We start from the raw sequence: 15,811 nt of genomic DNA, 5'->3' as shown, positions 1-15,811 counted from the left end.
TATGTTGGCATTCATTTCAAGAGGAATAGTGTATAAGAGTAAGGAGGTGTTGATGAGGCTCTATGGGGCATTAGTGAGACCTCATTTGGAATACTGTGTGCAGTTTTGGGCCCCCTATCTTAGAAAGGATGTACTGATGTTGGAGAGAGTTCAGAGAAGATTTACGAGGATGATTCCTGGAATGCAGGGGCTAACATATGAGGAGCGTTTGTCGGCTCTTGGATTGTATTCATTAGACTATAGAAGAATGAGAGGGGATCTCAGAAATGTTTCGAATGTTGAAAGGGTTGGACAGAGTAGATGTGGAAAGGTTGTTTCCCTTGGTGGGTGAGTCCAGGACAAGAGGCCATAGTCTTAGAATTAGAGGGTACCCAGTTAAAACAGAGATGAGGAGAAATTTTTTTAGCCAGAGGGTCATGGATTTGTGGAATTCGTTTCCACATACAGCTGTGGAGGCCCGATCATTGAGGGTGTTTTAGGAGGAGATTGACAGGTATCTAATTAGTCAGGGTATCAAGGGATATGGGGAAAAAGCTGGAAATTGGAACTAGATGGGTGAATAGTTTAGCTCATGGGGGAGCTGCGGAGCAGACTCGATGGGCCGAATGGCCTACTTCTGCTCCTTTGTCTTGTGATCTTCTGAATTCATAGATAAGGGAACCTGTGTGTCAACTTCTCTGAAGATCTATTCTGGGCCCAATATATTGATGCAACTACAAATAAGGTACGCCATTTTCTATATTTCAAAGTGCAAGATTCATCTTATTGTCAAAGTATGCATATACAATACACCTCTGATATTCGTCTTCTCCAGATAGCCAAGAAGTACGCATGAGAAAGTAAAAGAAACAAAACTCTCAGACCCCAGAACCCCCCCCCACCTTCTCCCTGCAGAAAAAAATCAATAACAATCCCTGACCTCTCCTCGCAGAAAAAGAACAGCAACTGTAACAATCACCCACCCGCCAGTCAGCCACAAGAAAGAAAATACCAAGTAAAACTGAAGGAGACTGATATAAAGCACAGTCCAGTCACATAAATCTCATAACATTGAACAGTCCTTCTGTCGCTCAGAACTCACGCCTGGTCCGAACGACGGCCTTCATTGGGAGCGACTGCTGACCCACTGACCCTCTGGCCCTCTGTGAGTAATTGCTGACCCACTGGGAGTGATTGCTGACCCTCTGGGAGTGACTGCTGACCCTCTGGCCCTCTGGGAGTGATTGCTGACCCTCTGGGAGCGACTACTGACCCTCTGGCCCTCTGTGAGTAATTGCTGACCCACTGGTCCTCTGGAGCGATTGCTGACCCTCTGGAGCGACTGCTGACCCTCTGGGAGCGACTGCTGACCCTCTGGCCCTCTGTGAGTAATTGCTGACCCTCTGGCCCTCTGGAGCGATTGCTGACCCTCTGGAGCGACTACTGACCCTCTGGCCCTCTGTGAGTAATTGCTGACCCACTGGTCCTCTGGAGCGATTGCTGACCCTCTGGAGCGATTGCTGACCCTCTGGCCCTCTGGGAGTGATTGCTGACCCTCTGGGAGTGATTTCTGGCCCTCTGGGAGTGATTGCTAACTCTCTGGCCTCTGTTGGGAGCGACTGCTGACCCTCTGGGAGCGACTGCTGACCCTCTGGGAGTGATTGCTGGCCCTCTGGGAGTGATTGCTGACTCTCTGGCCTCTGTTGGGAGCGACTGCTGACCCTCTGGGAGTGATTGCTGGCCCTCTGGGAGTGATTGCTGACCCTCTGGGAGTGATTTCTGGCCCTCTGGGAGTGATTGCTGACCCTCTGGCCTCTGGGAGTGATTGCTGACCCTCTGGGAGTGATTGCTGGCCCTCTGGAGCGATTGCTGACCCTCTGGCCTCTGTTGGGAGCGACTGCTGACCCTCTGGGAGTGATTGCTGGCCCTCTGGAGCGATTGCTGACCCTCTGGCCTCTGTTGGGAGCGATTGCTGACCCTCTGGGAGTGATTGCTGGCCCTCTGGGAGTGATTGCTGACCCTCTGGGAGTGATTGCTGGCCCTCTGGGAGTGATTGCTGACCCTCTGGGAGTGATTGCTGGCCCTCTGGGAGTGATTTCTGGCCCTCTGGGAGTGATTGCTGACCCTCTGGCCTCTGTTGGGAGCGATTGCTGACCCTCTGGGAGTGATTGCTGGCCCTCTGGGAGTGATTGCTGGCCCTCTGGGAGTGATTGCTGACCCTCTGGGAGTGATTGCTGGCCCTCTGGAGCGATTGCTGACCCTCTGGCCTCTGTTGGGAGCGACTGCTGACCCTCTGGGAGTGATTGCTGGCCCTCTGGAGCGATTGCTGACCCTCTGGCCTCTGTTGGGAGCGATTGCTGACCCTCTGGGAGTGATTGCTGGCCCTCTGGGAGTGATTGCTGACCCTCTGGGAGTGATTTCTGGCCCTCTGGGAGTGATTGCTGACCCTCTGGCCTCTGTTGGGAGCGATTGCTGACCCTCTGGGAGTGATTGCTGGCCCTCTGGGAGTGATTGCTGACCCTCTGGGAGTGATTTCTGGCCCTCTGGGAGTGATTGCTGACCCTCTGGCCTCTGTTGGGAGCGATTGCTGACCCTCTGGGAGTGATTGCTGGCCCTCTGGGAGTGATTGCTGACCCTCTGGGAGTGATTTCTGGCCCTCTGGGAGTGATTGCTGACCCTCTGGCCTCTGTTGGGAGCGATTGCTGATAGTCTTCAAGCGTCGCTGACCTGGCGGCGGACCTAGGACGCAGCCTCTGTCGAGAGCACTTGCTGACCGGGTCCGAACACCTTCATCTCAATACTTCAATCTTCCTCGCTGCTTCCGGCTGGAGTCGTTCATGACCCAATCTTTGTTTTTTTTTCCACTGGTCAGCATGTGTTTTTCCACGGGTCCTTATCGGGTTCTCGCCTCTGATCTCCACGAGGCAGCTTTCCCGACACTGGATCCTTCTATCGAGATCCAAGCTGTACATCGCAGGCACCAACAGTTTCCATAACACACACACCAAAAAAAAAACAAGGAGAAGGCGTAGAAAAACTGAAATAATTTAAAGGATTTGCTCCCTGGAAGATGTTGCCCAAGGAATCGTTTGCTGGCACCAAGAGTTTGAGGAGATTTGGTATGTCACTAAAGACTCTAGCGAATGTCTACAGATGGACCGTGGAGAGCGTTCGAACTGGTTTCATCGCGTCGGGAATGGACGGGCTGCTGCAGAGGGTTGCAAACTCTGCCAGTTGTATTATGGGTTCTAGCCCCCCGATGTGATATATTGCACTGTACTGCTACCGCAAAACACCAAATTTCACAACCTGTTTCAGTGATAATAAATCTGGTTCTGATTCTGAATACGGCGACAGAGTTTCTCAGCAGCAGCGCAGTAAATTGCAAACATAAATTAACATAAATTATATGTAATTTACATGTGCTCAAAAATAAGCCACAAAATAAGATCAACACTAATGCAAGAAATAGTCTGGAGCAGGGCTGGTATTCTTTCTTGGTTGGATAAATTTAGGTTGGTTTCTCGCAAGTGGCAAAGGCTAAGGGGAGACTATATAAAGTTACAACAGACATGGACAAAGTAGACAGCTGATTTCATTTCCCCAGGATTACAATGTCCAAAATTAGAAGGAATGCGTTCAAGGTGAGAGGAGGCAACTTCACAGATGTGGGGTAAGTTTTTAAACACTGGTGGGTGCCTGGAATACACTGCCAGGGATGGTATTTGCAGATGATAGGTATTTAAGAGGCTCTAGGAAGGGCACATGAATGTTCAGGGAATGGAGGGATATGGCAGACGAGATTAGTTTAACTAGTTCAGCACTGCATCATGGGCCAAAGGAACTGTTCTGTGCTACACTACACTGTTCTTTGTGGATCGTTTCCACTTGATGGCAGTGGTGAAGAAACTGCTGTTGAACTTGTGGGTGTTCAGGATCCGACCTGGACGCAACGTGTTGATGCAGTTACGAAGAAGGCACGCCAGCAGCTATACTTCATTGGGTTTTCTTGTGTTTGTGAGGAGTTTGTGGAGATGTGGTATGTTACCAAGTTCCTACAGATGTACTGTGGAGAGCATTCTGACTGGTCGCGTCACCGCCCAGTAAGGAGATGCCACAGCACGGGGTCGATAAAAGCTGCCGCAGGTTGTAAACTCAGCCACCTCCAGCATGGGCTCTCACCTGCCCACCATCAAGGGCATCTTCAACAGGGGATGCCTCAAGAAGGTGGCATCCATCGTTTAGGACCCCCATCACCCAGGACATACCCTCCTCTCATTGGTACCACTAGGGAGGAGATACAAGAGCCTGAAGACACACACTAAACATTTTAGGGACAGCCATCTTCCCCTCCGCCATCAGATTTCTGAATAGACCGTGAACTCGACCTCACTGTTTGCTCTCCTCTTGCACTACTTATTTACGTTTTTAATATATTTCTCTTTGTAACTTACAGTATTTTTTGTATTGCACAGGACTGCTGCTACCAAACAACAAATTTCACGGCATATATTTGTGATAATAAACCTAATTCTGCATGATAGCAGTAACAAGAAGTGGGTGTGGTTTGGATGCTGGGGGCCTCTGATCATAGATGTCATCTTCCTGAGACATTGCTTCTTCACGGATGCCCTCAGTGGTGGAGAGAGCTGCACAGTGATGGAACTGGCTGTGTGCACATCACTCGGTCATCTCTGGCATTCCTCTGCAGTGGAGTTTCCATATCAGCTCACGATGTAATCAATTGGATTGCTTTCCAATGTAGGAGGAGGTTCAGTCTCTTCAATAACATGCTGAATCTCCTACTTTTAAAAAAATGGAGATGCTTCATAGTTGCATCTCAGTGCTGGGCCCAAGATGGATCTTCTGGAGAATCTGATACTGTTTCCACTACTGGCCCTTCCTAAAGTCTACAATCAATTCCTTGGTCTTGTTGGCACTGAGTGGAAGGTTGTTGTCACGATACTACTGAACCAGTTGATCTATCTTATTCCAGTGTACTGCCTCGTCACCATCTGAGACTGTGGCAATAACAGTGGCGCCCTTGGTGAATTCTGTAGATGGTGTTGGGAATGCTTAACCACACAGTTGTGGTTATCGAAAGAGCAGAGCATGGAGACTAAGCTCAGAGCCCTGAGGTGTACTGTGTTGGTCACCCAGATCTACCTATAACCAGCCAGCTCTTGCCATAATGCCATGAGTTCCCTCATCCTTAAAGCTTTCTTGTACTCTCACCAGTTTAACCATATCTCTCCTATCTCACCAATACAAAGTTGTACACAGTAACACCATAAAACAGAATTAGGCCATTTGACCTATCAACTCTGTTCCACCATTCAATCATGCCTGATTTATTAACTCTCCCCATTCCATTCTCCTGCCTTCTCACCATAAACATCGACACTCTCACTAATCAAGAACCTATCAACCTCCACTTTGAATATACCCAACAACTAGACCTCAATTGCCGTCTGTAACAATGAATTCCACAGATTTACCACTCTCTGGCCAAGGAAATTCCTCTTCATCTCTGTTCTTAAGGGAGATCCTTGTATTCTGAGGCTGTGCTCTGCAGTCCTAGAGTCCCCCACTATTGGAAACATCCTCTCAACATCCACTCTTTTTAGGCTTTTTAATATCTGATAGGTTTCCAATGAAATCCATCCTCATTCTTCTAAACCACAGGTTCCCAACATTTTTTATGCCATCAACAATTATTAAGCAAGGTTCCATGGACGCCAGGTTGGGAACCCCTGTTCTGAACTCTGGTGGGTCAGAGTGAGGATAAAGGGGTCCTTTTCAGGATGGCTGCCAGTGTCTACTGATGTTTCTGATGTGGGTGGGCAGCACGTTAGAGTGGTGGTTAGCACAATGGTGATCGCCGATCAGGGTTCAACTCTGTAAAGAGCTTGTCCATTCTCCCTCTGGCTGCATGGGTTTCCTCTGAGTGCTCTGGTTTCCTCCCACATTCTGAAGACGTACGGCTTAGGGTTAATAAGTTGTGGACGTGTTATGCAGGCACTGGAATCATGGTGACACCTACAGCACATCCTCGGGCTGTGTTGACCATTGACATACATTTGGCAAATAGAGTTCATCTTTATCTTTAATGTTCTGGAGGGGTCAGTGTTGGCTCATGTACGTTAGAATTCTGGTTGAAGGAACTGGTAGCATGATGGCCTTGTTTGCAGACAAAACCAAGGTCGTCAGAGGAGCAGGTAGTGTTGCAGTAGCAGGCAGTCTACAGAAGTACTTGGACAGGTTGGGCGAGTAGGCACTGAAGTGCCAAATTGTCATGTACCAAGATACAGTGAAAAATCTTTTGCTTCACATGCTTTCCATACAGGTCATGCATGCATAAGTGGCTATGCTTCTGTAAAATTGAGATTAAAAAGAAAAAAAAAAGGATTAGCGTTATTTGTCACATGTACATTGATATATACAGTGAAATGCAACATTTTGCATCAGTGGCCAACACAGTACGAGGGTGTGCTGGGGGCAGACCACAAGAGTCACCGTGCTTCCAGTGCCAACAACTTACTAACTCTAACCGTACTTTTTTGGAACACGGAAGGAAACCAGAGCACCTGGAGGAAACACACCCGCGTGGTTACAGGGAGAATGCACAAAGTCTTTACAGACTGTAGCGGAATTGAACTTTGCTCGCTGCCTCTGTAAAGTGTTTACACTAACCGCTAGAAACTGGGTTCATCCTTGTTCTAAATGAATCTTCAAAAGTTAGCTGAAACGTTGCAGGAAATACAAGGAAGCAGCCATTTTCTCCCGGTGAAAATCACTTTGCTTTCTGCAGGTTTTCCGAGAATGCGATTCAGGACAGAAGGGCTTTCTGACCAGGGAGGACCTTAAGGTTGCTGTGGTGATGATGTTTGGATACAAACCTTCAAAGGTAAGTGTTGCATTTTACAGTTGATATTAAGCTGGTGGTAAAACATTACATTTCACTGCACCTATGCAAAACGCTGGAGGAATTCAGCAGGTCAGGCAGCATCTATGGGAAAAAATAAACAGTGGATGCTTCGGGCCAAGACCCTTCATCAGGTCTTGAAAGGAAGTAAGAAGATTTATAGGGACCTGGGGGGCAACTTTTTTCTGGGCAGTGGGTGGGTGTATGAAAGGAGTTGCCAGAGGGTCGGTACGATTAGTCACAGAGTAGTACAGCAGGGAAAAAGGCCCTTTGGCCCATCTCATCAGTGCTGAATGTGGTGCCCATCCAGCTGGTCCTGTTTGTCTGCATTTGGCCCACATCCCTCTAAAACCCTCCTATCCATGTACTCATCCAAATGTCTTAAATGCTACTGTACCTGTCTCAGCATCTTCATCCGGTAGCTCATTCCGTATGCCCACCAGACTCTGTGTGAAGAACCTGCTCCTTAAGTCCCTGTTGTCCCTTAACGTAAGCCTTTTGTATGCCCTCCGGTTTTCGGTTTCCCTTCCCTGGGGGAAAAAGCCTGTGTGTCCATCCTCATGATTTTGTACATCTCTGTAAGGTCAAACCACAATCTCCTACGTTACAAGGAACAATTGTCTTTATTTGCACATGTACATTGAAACATACAGTAAAATGTGTTGTTTGTGTCAGTGACCAACACAAGTTTGAGATATGTTGGGGGAAGCCTACAAGTGTCGCTGTGCTTCCAGTGCCAATGTAGCATGTCCACAACTTACTGACCCTCACCTGTACATCTTTTGGAATGTGGGAGGAAACGGGAACAACTGGAGGACACCCCACGAGGTCAGAGGGAGAGCGTATGAACTCTGTACGGACAGCAGTGGGGATTGAATCCTGTTCTTACAACCGGGGCCTTCCCTGCCCAAGCTCTCCTAATAACCCACTCCTGGCAGTAATTACATTTTAAAGACATTTGGAAAGGTACGTAGAAAGGAAGGGTATAGAAAGAGATGGGCAAATCGCAGTCAAATGGGACTAGCTTAGCTAGGCAATTTGGTTGGCCTGTTTGCATGCTGTATGACCATTCTATGACTGGCAGCTGGATACAGCTCCAGCGTCTGTACTTGAGAAAGAACAGCGTCTCCAGTTTAACCCTGAATGACATAATCTGGAAAAACAACACATTATCTTTATTGCTCAGTTGTCTGTAGAATTTAACTGGGTAAACCAACTCTGTTTACTGCCTCATAGTCACGACGATATTTAAAGTGAAAATATAGGTAAAATATTTTGCTAAGGAGCAGAATCATAAAAGTTGTCTGTGTATTTTGCAGTAGTTGTGTGCACACAGATGGGAGGGCCAGAACCATCCATCCTAAGGGGGGGAGCTGATGTGGGTCTGGAGAAGGGCTGTTCTGCTTTCTCTGTGCCATTGAGAACTAGTTGTGAGAAGTGGGTACAAGGCAAGAAGGTGCACTGCAGATTTACCAGGATGCTGCCTGCATTAGAGAGCATGTCTTAAGAGAAAGGTCGAGTGAGTTAGGGTTTTTTCTCCTTGGAGCAAAGGAAGATAAGAGGTTACTCGGTAGAGGTGTACAAGACGATAAGAAGCATATCAGTCGAGTGGACAGAAAGAGACTTTTTCCCTGAGTGGCAATGGTTAAATGGTTGAACACTCTAAGTCAAAGCTCAAAGTAAATTTATTATCAAAGTACATATGTCACCATATACAACCCTGAGGTTCATTTTCTTGCAGACATTCACAGTAAATACAAGAAACATGATAGAATCAATGAAAGACCACACCCAACAGGACACACAAACAACCAACATGCAAAAGATGACAAACTGTTCAAATACAAAAAGAGAAAAAGTAACAATAGTGATAAATAATCTACATCTTTCCTATAATGAGTTGGCCAGAACTGAATCCGATACTGTATTCCAAGTGTATTTTAAGCAGGGTTTTATAGAGCTGCAACATTACCTTGTGGCTCTTGAATTCAGTCCCCCAATTAATTAATTCTGTTACAATTCTTTGAGGAAATAACATGCAGGATAGACAAAGGAGAGTCAGTGGGTGTTGTTTACTTGGATTTTTAGAAGGCTTTTGACAGACTGCTTAACAAGATAAGAGCACATGGTATGACTGAAAAGAGACTAGCATGAATAGAAGATTGGCTGACTGGCAGGAGGCAAAGAGTGGGAATAAAGGGGACCTTTTATGGTTGGCTGCTAGTGACGTGTTGTCCTGCATTATATGTCTGTGATTTGGATGATGGAATTAATGGAATTGTGGCCAGGTTTGTGGACAATACAAAAATAAGTGGTAGGGCAGGTAATGCTGAGGAAGCACGGAATCTGCAGAAGGACTTAGACAGATTTGGTGTAGGAAGTGTATCGTCATGCATTTTGGCAGAAGGAATAAAGGCCTAGACTATTTTCTAACTGGGGTGAGTATTCAGAACTCAGAGATGCAAAGGGACCTGGCAGTCCTCATGCAGGATTTCCTAAAAGTTAACTTGCAGGTTGAGTTGGTGGTGAGGAAGGCAAATGCCATGTTAGCATTCAGTTCGAGTGGACTAAAATGTAAGAGCAAGGATGTTATGCTGAGGCTTTATACAGCACTGGTCAGACTGCACGTGGAGTATTGTGAGCAGTTTTGAGTTCATTATCTAAGAAAAGATGTGATGGCATTGGAGAATGTCCAGAGGAGGTTCACAAGAATGATTCAGATTCACAAGATGGCCCTGTGTCTGTACTCATTGGAGTTTAGTAGAATGAGGGGGATCTCATTGAAACATATCAAATATTGAAAGGTTTACATAGAGTGGATGTGGGGAGAATGTTTACTATAGTGGTTTCCTCTGGGACTAGAGGGCACAGCCTCAGAATAGAGGGATGTCCATTTAGAACTGCGATGAGGAAGAATTTCTTTAGCCACAGAACTGTGAATCTGTGGAATTCATTGCCACAGAAGGCCGGGAAGGCCAAGTCATTGGGTGTATTTAAAGTCGAGGTTGATAAGTTCTTGATTAATCAAGGCTTCAAAGGTTGTAGGAGAATGGGATTGAGAAAGATAAGAAATAAGCTGTGATGGGATGGCAGTCCATACTCGATGGGCTGAATGACCTGATTCTGCTCCTGTATCTTTTGATCTAATGAAGGCAACATAGCATACACATAGTAACCCCATCAACTTGTTATGGAGTAACCCAGGTGAATGTCTGCAGTGCATTTTGTAGATGGTACACATAGTAGCCACTGTGTGATGGTGGCAGGCAGTGAAGGTTTAAGGTGAGGTGCCAATGGGGCAGGCTGCTCTGTTCCTGTTTGTTTCTGGTGTCATTAGGAAGGGTCGGGCAGCACGGTACTGTAGCCGATAGCATAACACTTTATAGTGCCAGCAACCAGGCTTCCATTCTTGTTACTGTCTTTAAGGAGTTTGGATGACATTTGGATTTCCTTCAGGTGCTCCGGTTTCTTCCCACATTCCAAGATGTACAGGGTGAGGGTTAGTGAGTTGTGGACATGCTATGCTGGCACCAGAAACATGATGACATTTGCAGGCCACCCCCAGCACATCCTCAGACTGTTGGTCATCGACGTAAATGACACATTTCACTGTATGTTTTGATGTAAGTGTGACAAATGTAGCTAATCTTTAAATCTGTGAGCTCTATTTCAGTCCTGGCTCACATCTGCTGTTGCCTTGAATTATTGCAGGACGTCAATGAACCTATTATTACCTGTTACAGGTGGAGACAGACATACTGCTGGCTTCAGTGCGTGAGAAACAATTACCAGGTCAGTACCACTTAATACTCCAGCTTAAAGGGAAGAATTACATTGGGCAAAGGTGAGCATTTTGGACTTTCCTCTTTGGAGCAAAGATGGATGAGAGGTGGCTTGATCGAGGTGTACCAAGATGATAAGAGGCGTAGATTGAGTGGACAGCCAGCGACCTTTTCTCATGGCAGAAAAGGGGACATAATTGTAAAGTGATTGTAGAAAAGTTTAGGGGGGATGTCAGAGTTTAGTATTTTTTTACAGAGGTTGGTGGCTACACAGAACACACTGCCAGGGGTGATGGTACAGGCAGATACATTATGGATCAGATACATTGGTTGCATTCATGTGTATGGTTGGATGACAATTAAACTTGAATGTAAGAATGAAAAGGCCTTGCAAAGTTTATGCTTGTAAAGATCTTTTTTATTATGAATGAAGTTAATTTTGATAAAAGGAATGAGTGGCAATCGGTACCGTAAGGCTTAGCGTTATATATTATAATGCCAGCAACCCGGGTTCAATTTCCATCCCTGTCTTTAAGCAGTTTGTACATTCTCCCTGTGACTATGTGGGTTTCCTCCTAGTGCTCCGGTTTCCTCCCACGTTACAAAGACGTATGACCTCGAAGGTTAATTGGTCACCTACTTAGGCAGTAAGTACAGGGAGATGGCAGAGGTAGCATGTTTACACAGAGTGATGGGTATGTGAAAGCCAAGGTGGAGGTAGAGGCAGATGCATTAAGGACATTTAAGAGACTCTTAGATATCTTGGATGGTAGAAAAATGGAAGGCAATGAAGAGGGAAGGGTTAAGTTGATCTGAGAGTAGGTTAAAAGATCGGCACATTGTGGACCAAAGGGCCTGTACTGTGTTTTAATATTCTATGTTGTAATTATGTGGGATAAAATGGCCAAAATCCATCTAGTTTGAATGAACTGGATGAAGGAATCAAGAATTATGAGTCAAAATAAATAAGGCTTGGTTTACCCTTTAACATCAGAGATTCTGCAGATGTTGGAAACCCAGGGCAACACAAAAAGCTGCAGGAACTTAGCAGGCCAGGCAACATCTAGATAGAAGAATAAACAGTTGATATGTTGGGCTGAACCCTTCACCAGGACTGGAACGGAAAGTGGGGGTGGGGGGGGGGCGCGCGCAGAAACCAGAACATGAAAGTAGGAAGAGGAGAAGGAGTACAAGCTGGGAGGTGATAGGTGAGACCAGGTGGATGAACCAGGGGAAGGTGGATGGGGCAATGAAGTGAGAAGCTGGGAGGTGATAGATTGAAGAGTTAAAGGGCTGAAGAAGAAGGAATCTGAAAGGAGAGGACAGTTTAATCTCTTGTCTGAAAGTCAGCTCTCCCTGCAGTGCAGCTCTCCTTCAGTACTGTGAGCACTCCACGTTCAAGTTAAAGTTTAATTGTCATTTAACCATACACATGAATACAGCCAAACAAAACAGCGTTCCTCCAAGACCAAGGTACAAAACACAGAACCAACAGTCACTCACAGCACACAGCACATACAGTTATGATAGCAGAAAAACATACAGTCACAAAAACAATATAGATCCAAGTCCCTAATTGTTATGCCTGTAGATTGATGGAGCATAAATGTTGTCCTGGAGCCATGTTTCTGCAAGAACAGGTATGCAGCAGTTCCTCATCACGTGCCAGTGCAGCCACAGACAAACGCAATCCAGCTTGTCTTCCACTGAGGGAACACTGGAGGGCAGCACTGATGGGAGGTGCCAGTTCCCAACCCAGTATGAATTCCTCTGCTCTCTCCCACACTGCCTCCAGCATTTCTTCTCCTAGGCGGCTGGCTGCAACAAGTGATACCATGGCATGAGGACCTGGACCATGTAACACCCGAGGCAACGCAGATCCCCCACTGCCAACCTCGCCAATGAACCAGAGAACTGGACGTGCAGTACCACGTGAGTGTCTGCAAGCTGTCTTTGGCCAGACCACATTTGGAGCATTGTGAGCAGCATTGTGATCCTTATCCAAGGAAAAATGTGCTGACATTGGAGAGGTTCCAGAGAAGAGTCACGTGAATGATCCCGAGAATGAAAAGATTAACGTCTGAGAAGTGTTTGATGGCTCTGGTCCTGTACTCGCTGGATTTTAGAAAAACGAGGAGGGATCTCATTGAAACCTATCAAATAGTGAAAGGCCGGGATAGAGTGGACATGCAGAGGGTGCTTCCAATAGAAGGGGAGTCTAGGACCAGGGGGCACAGCTGCAGAATGGAAGGATGTCCCTTTGAAACAGAGATGAGGAGTTTCTTTAGCCAGAGGGTGATGAATCTGTGGAATTCTCTGCCACACATGGCTGTGCAGGCCAAGTCATTGGGTATATTTAAAGTGGAGGTCGATAGGTTCTTAATTAGTAAGAGTGTCAAAGATTACAGGGAAAAGGCAGGAGAATGGGGTTGAGTGGAGTCTTAGGATATATTTATAACGGTGATTTAAATATGTGTCTTCTGTCCTGTTTCACTCACAAACCTTGAGCTTGTTTAAGATTCCCTATTGTTTCTGCAGTTCACTCTCAAAGGCTCAAAGGTCAAATTTAATGTCAGAGAAATGTATACAATATACGTTCTGAAATGCTTTTTCTTCGCAAACTTCCACAAAAGCAGAGGAGTGCCCCAGAGAATGAACGACAGTTAAACGTGAGAACCCCAAAGTCCCCCCCCCAGCTCCCCCCTCCCGCACGTAAGCGGTGGTGAGCAACAATCCCCCCTCCCCCACCAGCAAAACAAACACTCATCAGTACCATCACCACGCCCAAACGTGTGCTCAGCGGTAGCAAAGACACAGACCAAAGTTACACCAAAGGCTCCGCATTTCATCCAAAATTTGACACCCTCTCTCTCCCTGGCAAGGAAGAGGGAGGTGTCCCCCATTTTCACAGTGAATGGGAGACATAACAACAACCTGCTGGTTTACGATGTTAAAAGTCCGTTTTGTTGCTTTTTCCGAGCTCTGTGTCCGAAGATCGCAAAGACCTCGGGTCTTTGGGTCCACAGCGAAAGATTTTCTGGCCTCCCCAACGACACACGAGTCTCCTGCCATGACACCGACCCTCGATCCGCCCGTCTCCAGAGCCCCAAGATCTTAGGCCTCCGAACACAATCGAGATTCTCAGGCCAGACCCTTGGCCTGTCAAATAGCAGCCAGTTGTGGAACCCCGAGAACGGGTCCCATTCCCGCTAAGAACCGAAGCCTGCGTGTAACTCCAGGTCAGGGTCTTCAAAAGAACCCTGAAAGGGAAAAGTAAAGATATTAAAGGTAGAAATAAAACCGTTTCCAAAGATGCAAGCAGAGGAGAGGAGTCGCCCTGATGTCACTCCTGAACATTACAGAAGAAAGATATCTTGGTTTGACCAATGTATGTCAGGGCCATCTTGCCAGATGACCTCACCCCAGCCACACTTGGACATGTAGACTCTGCCCAATACATTATAGGCATGGTCCTCCCCACCGTCGATAGTATCTGTAAGAGGCAGAATGCAGCATCAAAGACCCCCCGTCCAAACGATGCCATCTTCTCACAGCTACCATTAGGCAGGTACGGACACCGAAGTCCCACACCACCAGGTTCAGGAGCAGTTGCTTCCCTTCGACCATTCGGTTGTTGATCCAACCAACACAACCCTGATCACTGCAGTATGGCAACACTATGACCACTTTGATCACTTTGTTGTTGAAATGGTGTTCTATTGTTCTGACTGTTTTCTTGTAAAAATATGTGTATAATTTTTGTTTAATTTGATTTTTTTGTGAATGCTGCTGATAAAATTCATCTGCGATGCTGCTGCAGGTAAGTTTTTCATCACACCTGTGCAAACATGGACTTGCGCACATGATAACAAACCTGAATTTGACTTGTTTTGGAACTTCGGGAAAGTGAAATGTTACTGGCTGGCAAGGAGTTAGAAGGGGGATGGCTTGTGTGGCTTACTTGTTGTGTCCTGTTCCTTTATAGGCTTATCCCTGGACCAATTCACAAACCTCATGTGCAGAAAGCTGGCAGCTCTGGACGGCTATGAAGAGGCGAGGCAGATCTTCTCAGCGTTTGATGTACACTGTAGGTTTATTTCACCTGGCCATGCACTTGCAGCTTGTGCTAGTGTTTTCTTACTGCCTCTTCCCCAAAGGTCTGTTTCCTTTTGGCCTGCTGCAGCTCTACAAAACTCTTGTTAGACCACACGTGGAGTATTGTGTTCAGTTCTGGTCGCCTCATTATTGAAAGGATGTGGAAGCCTCAGAGAGGGTGCAGAGGAGATTTACCAGAATGTTTTACTTTATATTTTATTGTCGCCAAACAATTGATACTAGAACATACAATCAATGCCTGCATTAGAGAGCATGTCTTATGAGGTTGAGCGAACTAGGGCTTTTCTCTTTGGAGCAAAGGAGGATAATACAGGTGACTTGATAGATGTGTACCAGATGATAAGAGGCATAGAGAGAGTAGGTAGCCAAATACTTTTTCCCAGGGCAGAGATGGCTAATACAAGGGGGCATAATTTTATGGTGATTCGAGGAAAGTATGGGGTGTGGTGTCAAAGGTAAGTTCTTTACACAGAGTAGTGGGTGCATGGAATGCCCTGCCGGGCTGGTGGTACAGGTCGACCTTCACTAATCCGGCACCACTGGAACCTGAGGAGTGCCGGATTAGTGAAAATGCCGAATTACAGAAGGATCACATGAAGCAATAGCTAACCTTCACTAATCTGGCACCACTGGGACCTGAGGAGTGCCGGTTTAGTGAAAATCCCGAATTACAGAAGGATCACATGAAGCAATAGCTAACCTTCACTAATCTGGCACCACTGGGACCTGAGGAGTGCCGGTTTAGTGAAAATCCCGAATTACAGAAGGATCACATGAAGCATAATCAGTGCTGGATTATCAAAGGAACTGGATTACAGGTAGTCAGATCAGTGAAGGTCGAATGTAGAAGCAAATACATCTCGGTATTTCAGAAACTCTTAGATAGGCACGTGGATGAAAGTAAAGTGGAGTGCTATGGTGGAGGGAAGGATTAGATGATTTTGGATTAGGTTAAAAGGTTGGCACAGCATCATAAGCTGAAGGGCCTGTTCTGTGTTCTGATGTTCCT

General features: G+C 46.4%; 1 protein-coding gene across 3 annotated transcripts in view; it reads left to right on the top strand.

The window, feature by feature from the left end:
- The window catches only part of efcab11 (EF-hand calcium binding domain 11), a 137,981-nt gene that overhangs the window by 3,346 nt on the left and 118,824 nt on the right, over positions 1-15,811 (top strand). For all 3 annotated transcript variants that reach the window (XM_063045003.1, XM_063045010.1, XM_063045019.1), the window contains exons 2-4: positions 6,791-6,886; positions 10,648-10,696; positions 14,672-14,773. In XM_063045003.1, the coding sequence (XP_062901073.1) occupies positions 6,791-6,886; positions 10,648-10,696; positions 14,672-14,773 (247 nt within the window). The remainder of the gene's footprint in view (positions 1-6,790; positions 6,887-10,647; positions 10,697-14,671; positions 14,774-15,811) is intronic.

This window comes from Mobula hypostoma, chromosome 1, assembly GCF_963921235.1.
Source record: "Mobula hypostoma chromosome 1, sMobHyp1.1, whole genome shotgun sequence".
In the NCBI taxonomy this organism is placed as follows: domain Eukaryota; kingdom Metazoa; phylum Chordata; class Chondrichthyes; order Myliobatiformes; family Myliobatidae; genus Mobula; species Mobula hypostoma.
Note: the sequence above shows the minus strand (reverse complement) of the source record. Positions and strands in the feature narration are given on the sequence as shown.